The sequence below is a fragment of the Dipodomys spectabilis genome, unplaced genomic scaffold (genome assembly GCF_019054845.1).
Source record: "Dipodomys spectabilis isolate Male_0828 unplaced genomic scaffold, ASM1905484v1 ptg000096l, whole genome shotgun sequence".
Taxonomy (NCBI): domain Eukaryota; kingdom Metazoa; phylum Chordata; class Mammalia; order Rodentia; family Heteromyidae; genus Dipodomys; species Dipodomys spectabilis.
Window position 1 is genome coordinate 25,373,565 of NW_024870773.1, and position 13,714 is coordinate 25,387,278.

A 13,714-nucleotide genomic window follows, 5' to 3' on the forward strand; every position below is an offset into this window, starting at 1 on the left:
TTGGGCTGCTCTTCCCTCTCCTGAGGATAAACCCATAGGTATTCTACCTGAGACTACCTGGGTTCAGACACATGGTGCTTTATAAATAGCTTCTAGATCTCAGCCAATAGCTGTCTCCTAAAAGATGTCTTTCAAGGAGCTAAGGTCTTTGCATTATTCTGTCATAGACTGAGTCTGACATCACGTAGTTAGCCATACACCTATTTGCAATCAGTAAGTTACTAGTTTTTCTACGACTGCCATAACAAAGTACCACAGATCAGACAGCTTAAATTGGAGAAATTTGTTGTCTCCCAGTTCTGAAGGTCAGAGTCTGAGACAGAGATGTAGTGGGGTTAATGTCACCAAAGCCCACCCCTCAGCTTCTAGATGATTGCCTTCTCCCCTCATCCTCACATGACAGTCCCGCCATGCGTGTGTGTGTGTGTGTGTGTGTGTGTGTGTGTGTGTGTATGTGTGTGTGTGTGTTTTGATCTCCTCTTCTTAAAAGGACAGATGGCATTCCTGCCCACCGTAGTGACCTGTTTTATCCTATCTCCAAAGATAGTCCTATACTGAAGAACTTGGTTGGGGGTCGGACTTCATCCACTGAATTCTGAGGGGAAACAACTGAGCTCACCAGCACACTAGCAGTGGATTCTGTAAGCTGCATACCCGTTGAATTAGATACTTTCAGGACTAAACCCATGAGTCTGATCCATCTTTGAAATTGCAGGAATAAAATTCACACCCTACAGTCACCAAAAGGAATCAAACCTTCTGAGTACTTCACAAAACTCAATGGTGACCCAATCATTTTAAAAGTTGGCTGAATCACCTATGTAGTTCATAGGATAGAAGCCTGGAAACAGTGTTTGAAAGTCCAGGCTCCTGAAAATGTATGAGGCAAGTCCTTTGCCTTTACTCTACAAAATCCCTGCATGGAGGATAATCATGTCCCTGCTTCTCAGGGTAACCTACCTGTTCGTACCAATTTGCATTTGTGCTTAGATAGAAGCGACATTGGTGGAGAGACGTACCTGTGTGCGATAAGAATATACACTTTGGAAAGAAAGTGGGTCAAGTTGAGAGAAGCCATCTGTCAGAGCGTGTTTTGGCCAAAGGAAAACATAAGAAGGGTACTTACAAAAGAGGTTGAACTATCGTAGCCCAGGGGTACCAACAGAGTTCTGTGGAGTCCAACTGTCACCCTTCTTCCCTGGTTATGTAATTGCTCAAGTTAGATGCACAGAATGTTGAAATAGAGGTGGAGTACAAAAAGAAAAGTCAAGCATTACAAACCTCACTGTCAGGATTTGAAACAAGGACAAGGCCGCAGCATTCAATTCAAGTATTGTTATGTAGTCAACCTTTAAAGTATTTAGTGCTTTTTAGATGGCAGAGTATAAGGTCAATATTGTAGATAGTAGATATTTTAGCAAGTGTCTTTTTCACTGAAATTTTTAGTATATGGTTTCACATGAATAATTTTTCTGACACTGCAATATACTAAAGGCTTTTTGTGGGTATTTTTTTTGGTTGTTGTTTTATTGTTTTGTTGCTCATAGAGCTTGAATTCAGGGTCTGGGCGCTGTCCCTGAGCTTTTTTTGCTCAAGGGTAGCACTCTACCACTTTGAGCCACAGCTCCACTTACAGTTTTTAGGAGGTTATTTGGAAATGAGACTCTCACAGACTTTTCTGCCCAGGATGGCTTTGAACCACGATCCTCAGATCTCAGCCTCCTGAGTAGCTAGGATTACAGGCATGAGCCACCAGCACCCAGCTTTGTTTTTTGTTGTTCTTATCATTGTTGTTGTTGCTTTAATTTTATCCTAACAAAATGTGTTGTTATATTGTTTGTGAATCATGCCTTCTTTTCATTCACAAATACAGGTTACAGGAAATTAGTGTGTCCCCAAAGTCACCATTATTTTGTGCATTGGTGTCCAGTATATTTACTTTGCAATTTCCTAGTGTACAATTTGGCTGAACACTTTCTGAGTCACTGAGGTTGGTAAGGCCTGATGTTTGTTATTCTGATCTTGCTCTCAACCTCCAGAACTACTACTACATCAGCTGTCATGAACCAGCTCTCACTCTGAGCTACTTTCATACACACTTGTCTTGATAAGTGTCTAAGGGTGGTTCTAAAGAGCTTTATCTTTGAGGTTGTGATTTCTCCTGTTGCAGTGGGTAAGACTTTAATACATCTGTGCTCACACATCTATAAAGTAAGGAGAAAAGAAAAGCAAGAGCTAAACTTCTGATAAGTGGGGGCATATGTGGATATATAATCCATTCTTTTCTAGCAGACATCTTCATTTAATATCTATCAGCCTGCATTGTCTTCTTTAGATATGAAATAATACTTTATGCCATCTCCTACTTTCTCTTCTCTGGATTAAACAAGGCTCTGAGATTTGATGCCCACCCTTTATTTTCTTGTCTAATCATGACTTTTGCTTCTTAATATTTTAATAATGGAGACATGATTATGAAATGTATGCACAAACTACATATGTTACAGTTCCATGACAACGCATATATACTTATAGTATAGCTCCTTCTTTAAACACAGTGTTTTCTTCCTGCTGGAAAGATTTCTTGTGCTTCTTGCATCCACCTTTCCAACCTACCCTGAGAGGTAGCACTCTTCCTTCTCTCATCAGGAAGCATTTTTGTAGTCATTTAATTATGTAATCATTTTATTTCACCATGAAGTACTTCAAGCTATTCTGAAACATTTTAGAAATGCATTCGCGTGGCATATGTTTCTTTTGTGACTATTTTTTGCCCAATATAATGCTTTTGAGACACATCCACATCATAATATATTTGAATAGTTTGATTCTTCTGCTTCTTATTTTTCTTTATGCTATTATATTGCGTAAGTACACCACAATTCATTTATTCATTCTCCTGTTAATCAGCATTTGGGGTATTTCCAGTTTGGAACTGTGATAAATAAGTTTCTATAAATATCCTTGAATATAAAGGATCTGTTTATCTTGAGTAAATATCTAGACGTGGAGGTGGTAAGCCATGGGACACATTGTACACGTAAAAGCCAAAACATTTTCAAAAAATTTAAGATATATTAATATATGAGTTCTGATTATCTTTACCTCTTTCTCACTTTTATCAGCCTCAACCTTTTTGATTTTAGCCTTTCAAGATGATCTAACTTGCAATTAATTTTCATTTTCCTAGTGTCAATGTTTTTGAACATTTATGATATGCTTATTGGCTATATGTTTATTTTTCATTGTGAAAAATATTTTTCCCATTGTTTATAATTGGATTTCTTGTCCTTTCTCATTAAGCTGCAAGAATTCTTGCATTCTGTATACAAATATGTTCTGGAATGTTCCCTATTCTTCCTACTCAATGGTTTGAAAATCATGGCTTTGGATTTGGGAAGGACAGAGTGGAGAACTGGCTCTCCTTTTCACACATGTTATTATTCTTAGCATGGTCTGTTTCTGGGTCTACTATTTATTAATGAATTGCACATAGTTATTTCTGGAGAAAACCCATATAATTTTTCTCTGACCCTGACCCTAAATTTCACCACATGACTCTTCTTGCAGGAAAATGTTTATAAATTTATGACTGATGAAACACAAGGAAAATAAAGTAAGAAACAGGGAAAATTCCGTTTTCCTAGTTTTAAGATGAACAAATCACAGGAAGATTGAAGTCTGACAAAGGCAAGGTCAAAAAATTTTATAGCCACTTTCAGGAGAAATTTTCAATTTAGAAGAAAAAATAGAAAATAACTCCTTAAATAGCTTTTGCATCATTTCATGTGCATATTGGCCATTCATATCTCTTCCTTAGTGAAATGTCTGTTAAAGTCCTTTCAGATAAACAAATGAATAATTATCTTGGTTTATATATGTCACACATATACATGCACTAAAATAAATCGTTGTTCATCTGAAATTTAATTTTAGCAGGGTGTCTTGTTTTATTATTTGACAAGCCTAGCAACAGCACAAAGTGAGAACTCTGATCAACCTGAAACCATCTTTAAATATTTTACAGTTTTGCTAAGTTGGGCTCCGAAATAGTTTAGAGTATTTTATGGGTGTTCAGCTGATATCCTTGCTTTATTTAAAAAAAAATTGTAATTTCATTTTGAGATCCTTCAGACTAAATCATTTGAGCTTCACACTCGTTGTGTAACATTATTGGACTCCCTTAATGAAATTATAACTCAGGCAAGATATTTCATTCTCTTGTAGTAAATTAGCTTGGCCTGTGAGGGAACAGCGGGGCCAAATCCCTCTCCGGGTTGATTCTTCTTGTTTGGTAGAATGAAGAAGGAGCAGGTATTTCATATTTGAGTTATTTATTGTTCTCTTTGTGTGAATGCTATATTGTTGCCTGTCCCTCCTGGAAACAACAGCTGTTAACAGGCTTCTGGATGAATTTCAATGTGAACTCCTGGCCTCCAGAAAGCTCAGCTAAAGAGAAAAACCTGCTCAGGCTCACAAGAGAAGGCACATGCACTAAGCTGGGTCCGGATGCCTAAGGGCTAAGGACACGTAAAACCACCAGCGAGAAATCACGTTTATATCAGGGTATACAATACAAAAACAGGAGCACCGAGATACACGGGTCTCTTCTGTAATAACAAGCAGGCCCGAAGCCGTGTTACAAACACAGTAAACTCGCTAAAACATCAGCCCTCCGGTAGGGACACCACCAATAGGAGATGAACACGGCCCCAAAATAGTACAACAAAACCCATGAGAGAGCTACCAGAAACAATTCCATTGCAAGTCTGCACCAAATTGGATAAATATTGGTAACATTCCCCTCTATAGCCTTCAAATAAATACCATGTTAGGTCTCACCGAAACGGTGGAGAGTGGAAACCTGCGGGGCATGGGTGCAGCCACTGGAACTGGGGGCGCCCCTGTGCTGTCCCCCCCTCACTGACTCTTCTTCTGTAGACATGGGTTCTGCATGAAGAAGGACACCCACTTCTGTGGTTTCCTGTAGTCAATGGAAAGCTTTAAAACAAGGAGCTTTTCTATAGGAGCCCTTACAATTCCTGCCATCTCCCTGTTTAACGGAGAAGTTGCTAGAGCTATGGTACAAACAGGTTTTATTGACCATGAGTAGTATTCCCAGACATAGTCCATTTCTCCAATTGTGTTCCACCCTGTGTCTAGAACCCAGGATCCTGGCCTTTGTCCAGGGCAACTAGGGTTGTGCAAAGGGTAATCAATAGTGTCGGTTACACGCCCACTACTCTACCACACACTGTCCTCCATCCTTACTCCCTCCTGATTCATTTATTTATTTATTGCTACTATTGGGGTCTGTCCACTTGCTAATCAGGTCCTTTTACACGTGAGCCAAGCACTCAGTCCTTTATGCATTAGTTATTTTTTAGAAAGGGTGTCATAATTCACACACACACACACAGCTAGTCCCTCATCCTCCTATCTATACTTCTCATATGTTTGTGATCACGTGTATGTCTCACCATTACCGACTTGTCTGAGATGGAGTCTCACTAACTTTTTGCCTGGGCTAGCTTTGAACTTTGATCCTACCAAACAGTGCCTCCCAAGTAGGTGGGATTACAGGCATGAGCCTTTGCCCCTCCAGGCTGAGTACAGTGCCCTTTACTCTCTTCTCTTCCTTGCAGTACTTAAGCTCAAACACCTCCTACATGTTGTTTTTGGCGATGATTTTCATTAAGTCTATTTTTTCCAGGCTGGGAAGGTGGCTCAGTGGTAGAGCACTTGCCTTGCATGCATGAGGCCCTGGGTTCAATTCCTCAGCACCACATAAGCAGAAAAAAAAAGCCAGAAATGGCTCTGTGGCTCAAGTGGTAGAACACTAGCCTTGAGCTGAAGAGCTGAAGGACAGTGCTTAGGCCCAAAGTTCAGGCCCTACGAACAGACCCAAAAAAAAAAAAAAAAAGTCTATTTTTTTCCCCTGCATTTCAAATGCTCCAAACAAATTCTCCACAAGTGAGGGAAAAGGGCTTTGGTTTTATTCACACAATTCTGTCTTCATTATGCAATTGTTTTACCTGTGTTTGTTCCTCCCTTGTGTAATCACCTTGATAGGGAACTGCCCTGGCCCACACACTGGTAAGTAGAGGCAAGGTCACTATCCTGAAGACAATCACTTAAAGTTTTGAGGGACCTGGGCCAGGAAAAGGAAAAGAATGATGGAAATCATAAAGCCGGAAATTGAATAGAGACAGGAATTTGATTTGGAGGGGGAAAGAAAGCTGTCAGAATTCAATACAAGACTGAGCCGGAATGAAGTGTCTGAAACCAAAACGACCTTTGTCCCTTCCCATGTCCAGCCCCTCATTAATAAGAACATATGAAAGCATTGAGTTGTTCTGAAACTCGGGGTCAAAAGCGCATTTCCTGTTCTTCTTTTCTTTCCAGACAAAGTCAGCATACTGTCAACCTTCCTCGCTCCTTTCAAGTACCTAAGTCCCGGCACCACCCACACGGAGGATGAAGACAATCTCAGTAAGCAGCTCCCCTTTTCCAAACTTATGGAGAGGCCTCTCATTAATAGCAGAGTCTTCTATTGTCCCCCAGCACTGAGCCTTGGGGGGGGGCCCACAGGAGAGGGAGGATGTGGTTTACTGGGGCGGGGGCTCTGCTCTTACCTTCCCAAGAAAAGCATCTCACCCTACAGTCTCCACCTCATCTACAGTCATGAGCACGCACAGTGGGGTCTCATCTGCACATAGAGGTCTCTCCCGCCCCCAACCTGCAGTCCTTCTGAGAAATCCAGCCTTGCCTGGAACACTCTCACCTGCAGACCATCCTCACCCAGCTCCCATCCTCGCCTACAGACCATCTCCTTCTACCCAAAGCCCATCCTTACCGGGCTTACATCCCATTCTCACCTGGGCTTCCTGCCCTTGCCTGGAAGTCCGCCCACCCTCACCTGGAGTCCTTTCTCTTCCTGGTGTCCCATCAGTTCCCGGAGGAGAGGACCACACTGGGGTAATGTTGCCATGACACACACTCCAGAGATTGCAGGAAATGACTATCTCCTCCTCTCTTTACTGTGTTGTCCTCTTCAAACCAAATAAGAGGAATGGTTATCATGTCTTACTTCATGGTTTATATTATTATTTCGCAAGGAATTAGTTGAAGGAGAGCTCTTTTGCTGAAAGATTTCAGGTGCAAGAAACTGCAGAAGGGTTGAGTTAGGGAAAGAAGGCTGAGTGGTGTTTTCTGTCCAGATCAATGAGGAGAGCGCAGAGAAGAATCCAGACTAGACATTTTTGAGGTATGTGCATGTGAGAGAGACAGACAGACAGACAGAGACAGAGACGAGTCAGAGAGTCAGAAAGATAGAGAATATCCCGGGTGAGTCTGGCTTCCACTGCACTTGCCATCTTTCTCATGGCATATTGTCAAGCATTTAAAAGGGGGCCAAACCTTCTAAACCCTCTGAACACCACCTAACAGATGGGTCTCCTTTTTAACTGAAATGAGCTAAGAATGTGCTTCTTGGCATGAGACCAGGAGGAAAAAGGTGTTTACTGATGGTTTCTAAGATTGTTGGGACAGAGAGGAAATGGTGGCAAGGTTTTTTACTGGCATTCTGTCCAGGCCACCCTCTGCTTTTAAGAATATAACACTTCTGAAAAGAAAGCCAGACAATTAATAATGCTATTGGAAATGGAGATCATTTCATTGGATTATTCAACAAAACATCATAGAGGCGTCAAAGATAAGAAATGAAGAGAGTGCTGGCAACCCTCTGCTGGGCCCCTCCTTTTTTTTTCCAGCAGGGAAGGGCAGGGGAAAGGTCCCAGGGGGCCCAGATGGGCTTTTCACCCAGACCTAAGGAGTCCTTTCTCACGAAGACTTGTGGACGAAAGCCTGATTGTCTCTATTCCCTCACAATCCAAACTAGAAAAATCTCCAGATCCATCAAGTTATTGCAGGTTACTTCAGAGATTTTAAAAATCATATTCTGAACATTTGTCAGCTTGATGAGTGGACAGTGGTTTTTGGTCATGCACACGGAGATGACTCTAATTCTGTTTCCTGGAGCTGAATCTAGTCTTCCTTCTAAGAAAAAAAAAATAAGTAGAGGAATTAGCAAGTAAGGGCTGTAGGAAGTATTGGGAATAGAGCAAATGGTTTCTGACTTGGAGTAACACAGTAGCCACAGCACCCAGAGGTTCAAGACTTTGGGAAATAAACAACAAAAGCCCAATCCAGAACCATTAGAAAGCTACTGCCCTGTCCTGAGGACATTGGAGATTGAGAGTTTTGCGTGCAGGCAGGTACACACACACACACACACACACACACACACACACACACACACACACACTTTCCTCCCCACTGAGACAGCAGCACCAAGGCCCAGAATATTTCTGGCCCAGGGCAAATTGAGACAGGAATTTCACCAGTCAGAGCCTCCATTTGTGAAACAAGACCAGTCAGTCACTTCAATCATGGAGCTGAAGAAACGCAACCACATGGAACACAGAAAATGTTTGATCACAGTTAGCTAATACTCAATACTCACCATTAGAGCTATTTTTCCTCTAGTTTAGTGCTCAGTGGATAAAAACCTACAGATAAAAAATAACTTTTAATTGTTTATTATATGTTCAAAGGCTTTTGAATGCTCAGGAGACCTCATTGTTAATCAGTAGTTTCGTTTTCCTCCTTTGGTGTGTGTTGTAAATTTAGTTAGAAAATTATTTTCACAAGTTGCTCAATGACCAACACTCATGAATTGGGTTTGCCTTCATAGTTCTAAATATGCCAATAAAGTCATACCAATTTGCTACCCAGATGCCACTGGAAACTGGGAAGAGACGTTCTGTGCGTGTGACACGAGTATGTGGAATGTTTGTATTAAGTGTGTATGTCTGTGGCATGTGTGCAGTGGAGGCATGTGTATACTATGTTGTATCTGTCTGAATGACTGGCGATGGTGCCTGTGTCTATATGTGGTTAGGTGGTGTGTGTGTGTGTGTGTGTGTGTGTGTGTGTGTGTGTGTGTGTGTGCACGCGTGCACGCCATGTGCATGCATGGGTGGCCTTTGCGCACATTTGTGCTGTACAAGTGTGTGTGCACGTGTGTGTGTGGAAGCAAAGATGGGTGAGGAAGGATGTGCTTCCTCATCATATCTCATGCTGCACCATCCCACAGATCTAGTGTTGTCTAAGCTGCTGAAGCATCTCAGCACTGTGTGAACTTGAGTATCAGAGCTGGCCAAACTGCCCTGAGCTGCCAGATTGCTCAGAACCCAGCACATATCACAGCTTTTGCCTGGACTGTGGGCCTCCCTATTGAAAGGCACTAAGCTGGAGGAAGGAAAGAGGTAACAGGACACACCCACTATGCCCTGCACCATGGGATCAAGGCTCGTATCTTATTGTTATCGTGTAATATCTGTTATCAAGTCTTCCAGATAGGCCTCAAAGCACACACAGGTGCCCTTGAGCTCTGGTGTAGGAGTTCCCATGCCGCTGTGTCTGCTTATCCATGAAGATTGTACACACAGAGCACCGACTGGCCCCAGAAAGCCATCTTCTGCCCATGGCCCAGTCTGATACATTGCAATGCCCTCACAGGACCGGCAAACGCATGAACCGTGCATGCTGCCTGGCCCCAGGCTCCCACGTCCACCCTAGCCTGGCGTGTTCTCCTGACCCTTTCTTTATCAAGCCCCTCCTACTGCTTGGCTGGAAAACCCAGACCCCTGCCATTCTCCTACTCCTAAGTCCTGTTGTCTAGGGGAAGGGCTGTTCTTTTTTTTTTTCTTTTAACACTGGGGCTACTTGGCAGCAAAATAACCTTCACCAGAAACAATATTATCTCTGCAAATGTAGCGTGGTGCAGCGGATGGCTGGCTCTTCAGAGCCCTCCTGACCCACAGCCACGCAGTATCATTATTAGCGATGCATACACTCCCAATGATGCCGGCCTAGCCCGAGAGGGGAAGCCAGCTGTGTGTAATGACCAAGCAGAGGATGCTGGCCTGCAACTCAGCCAGCAGAAGAAGAAAGGGCTTGTGAATAAACCCGTGAGCGAACACAGCCTTCGGCACACAAGTCCAAGTGGTGGGGACGCTGAGATCCCATGCACAGAACACCCCACACACACTACCAATCTACCTCTGATATTGCCACTTCCAAAGGATGGCAGCCCAGGTCACCAGACTGAATCAACACTAAGGAGTTTACTTCGTTTCAGACACCACAAGTTTAACCACAGCTATGATGATAGGAAAGTTGGCTCTTTCCCTTGAAAAAGGCAATTCTTTTATGCATTACACCTTTAAGCCTAGAACTACATTCACTGACACTTTTTTGTCAAATGAGATAATGCACTTATGAGGCTCACAAGACGAATCCATGGATGAGAGAAGCAGAATGGAAATAATCTTATTTTACATTTTTCCATACAGCTACTTCCCTGGCTTAGACATTTTCTTTTAGTGCCTGACAGCAGTCTTCAAATTGCTTGTGATCATTCTATCGCTGCTGCTTGTGGTATTTATCTAATGTAGTTTGAAGTTACTTGCCAGCTTCTTTTTTTTCTGGTCTAATTTCCACAATGGAAGGATATGTGCGGCTCTCTGAAAAGACCTTGGAGAAGTCATAGTGCAGAGAAGTCTCACTTTCGGGAGGTGGAGAATTAGGTAATTTGTCAAGGCCGAAGGAAGGCGCGCACAGCTATGGGCATTCGAGAATGCCGCCCTCCTGGTCTCCCTGGAGATAGATTTCATTAGTGAAAGTGTTTGAAATCCAGATCAGGACTTTGCCATGGGCAAAGGAAAGGGTATGAGCCCCACTGAGACCAGGTGCAGTCAGGGGGAGCTGCCTTGTCCCTCCCCCCCCCCCCCCAGAGCCTCATTCTGTTTCCTTCTCTGCTTACCTACCATTCTCCTGTAGGCCTGTGGTTTGCGAACACACACACACACACACACACACACACCATTGATAAAGACTCATCAAAGTCAATATTTAGCTGGAAGCCAGTGTGTGTGTGTGTGTGTGTGTGTGTGTGTCAGAGTCAGAGAGGGAAGTTGAAGATAGTAAGACTTCGGATGAATTCTGACATTAGCTGCCTTAACAAGGAGGTCTGTGGTCTGCCCCTGAGGAAGAAGGCCAGTTCCTTGCAGAGTTAATTCCAGCTCTAACATGCTATGACACTATGAGTTATGATTGGCAAGAATAATAATTATTTGGGAGAATGAATTCCAGAGTGGAATTAAAGGATTCATTAAGTCTTATATACTATTATGAGCCACCCACTGGAACTGTGCCAAGTGTACAACCAATGCCTTTTCAGAACCAAATCACTTTTATCACATAGCTCCCTCAAGTCCTGTCATCTCAGAAGACACTGAGAATTCAAGAGTCAGTCCACAGTGCTCCCCGCCTGGCCCCAGTGGGCAGGGACAGCTGACTTTCTGCTACACCACCATCCTAACAACGGAGCACGCCCTTGAGAGATCATGCTAGAACCTGTAGACGCTTGTCTGCACGGATGCTCACATAAGCCTGTGTAGCAGGTTCTGAGTATAAACCACGTGACAGGCTCATGAGGTCCAGAAGCCATTACTGCTCACATCTTACTGCTAGTACACAGGGAAAACAGAACCCAGAGACCAACAGGCCACTTCACTGACGACTGCCAAGACATCTGAAACCCATTTCCAGGGAGAAGGTCAACCATGGGCAAGCAATGGCTGAAATATAAAAAGGTATAACTGAGGAAAGCTCAGGCTTGCCTGGGCCAACCCTGGAGCCTCAGAGTCTGAGAGAAGAACTCAGGAACAGTGTAGGCCCTCTGAGCTCCTGCAGAGGAACAGCAGAGCTAACTGGGTTAATCAGGCTTACATGAGCCTACCTCAAATTCACTTTCTCATGACGTTTTTATTGTGTCTATTTATTTAAGATATACAACACGATGATTGGGTACGCAGAGTCATAGTGAAGTGATTGTTATGGTCAAGAAAACTAATGTGTTCATCATTTACTTGTGGTGCTAGGGTTTAGGCAGACACTCTACAACTTAAGTGACAGCCTCAGCCCTTTGTTGCTTTCATTACTTTTCAGGCAGAGTCTTATTAGTTTATTTTTTTTTTGTCGGTCATAGGGCTTGAACTCTGGGCCTGGGCGCTGTCCCTCAGCTCTTCAGCTCAAGGCTAGTGCTCTACGACTTGAGCTACAGCGCCACTTCCTCAGGCAGAGCCTTATATGTTGCTCGGTGACCCTGATCCTCCTATCTCTGCCACCCAAGTAGCTGGGATTATAGGCAGGAACCTCATTTTCAATATTACTATGAGGTGATTAGGAGATAAGAGCACCTAAAATCTACCCTTGGCCAATGAGCATACACTAAATGTGACATGCTCCAAAGAGACAATTCCCCTCAAGCAGGAAGGGCAGGAGAGGCAGAGAATCCCTGTCGGTCTTCACAGCATACGTGTACATAGACCTCCAGGGCAAGAGGTGAGGAGATAAGGCTGAAAGCCAAAAGTACAACAGCCCTTCCAGGAGCCCCAGCCCCCAGCTCTTACAGCCCAGAGTGCATAGGTTTCCCCCAAGCTCATGCATGGACAAGTCGCTTTCCACCTCTATGTTGAGTAGGAACAGTTTCTCGCTGCCTGACTGAGGATTATTACATATGACAATTGGCCCTGGGAAACCTATTAGCTAAATGGAGAAAAAAAAATGAGCATAATTTCCTGGGTCAGAGGAGGAGAGTGCAGCATACTTAATGTCTTCTGTGTGGGAGAGGAAAATGTGAATGTGTAAAATCAGAGTTGGATGGTGTACAGAGCTCTTGGAGAATGGCTATAGCAAAACACCAGCAGGAGCCTGGTGGTCAAGCTCTAGAGATGATGCTATGATTACGGGACTCCAGGTATCTTCAGGGAGCAATGGAACAGGGGAATGTCATTTGTCACAGCAGGAATATTACACATTGGTGTCTCTCTCTCTCTCTGACCCCCAAGTAGCCCAAAAGGCAAAGATCTAGGTGGGGCATGTCTTTATATGCACTGATACTCAGCAGGTTCTGGTGAGCTTTGGTTAACCGAAGGAAGAGACCAATTATGTTCTGATCTGTATATGGAGAAGTTGGCATTGTTGTTCTTTGGCCCCTTAAGAGGGAACAGAATGCTTCTAAATGTTACATCACCCCCTCTAGTCCTAGAATTTCTGGATAAACTGATCAAAGACTCCAGTAAGTAAAATAAACAGAGTGAACATGGGACTGGATATAAGGAAAGAAGTAAGAAGAGTCAACCTATACCTTTTTCCCTGCTCTCATTTAAAATACATGAGAATTTCCCCCATGGTAGACTTGTTCCTCAGTCCAATTATACATGCAGATTTTAGTCACCCTCATTTACCTGATGAGGCAAATGTTATTAAAATATTTACTTTTCTGTCATTAAAAAATTGAGTTGGAATGGTCACGCTCAAAGTTACAGAAGCATAAATGCTTAAAGGACTGTTGCTCACTTACCTGTTTTACATCCTGAGGCTTACGGGACAGAAGGAAGAGTCCAGTCCATGCTGGGCTCTGCTGGCCAATTCAGGCTAGCATTCAGGCCCCTGGAAAGGATGCTACCCTCCTAAATACTGAGTAGCCTCGACTCCTAGAAAGTCTTGTGAGTATTAAGGACAGGAAGCAAAGATTCCATCTCATCAATTATTCAGAAAGGGACTCACAGCACAATGTCACTAT

The 13,714-nt window shown here is 43.2% G+C and overlaps 1 protein-coding gene across 1 annotated transcript in view; it reads left to right on the plus strand.

Annotated features, from left to right (window-relative positions):
• The first annotated feature begins 920 nt into the window (after positions 1-920).
• Positions 921-13,714, plus strand: part of Adarb2 (adenosine deaminase RNA specific B2 (inactive)) — a 135,262-nt gene continuing 122,468 nt past the window's right edge. Inside the window, exons 1-2 of the mRNA XM_042685901.1 lie at positions 921-1,023; positions 6,406-6,492. Of these exons, the coding sequence (XP_042541835.1) occupies positions 921-1,023; positions 6,406-6,492 (190 nt within the window). The remainder of the gene's footprint in view (positions 1,024-6,405; positions 6,493-13,714) is intronic.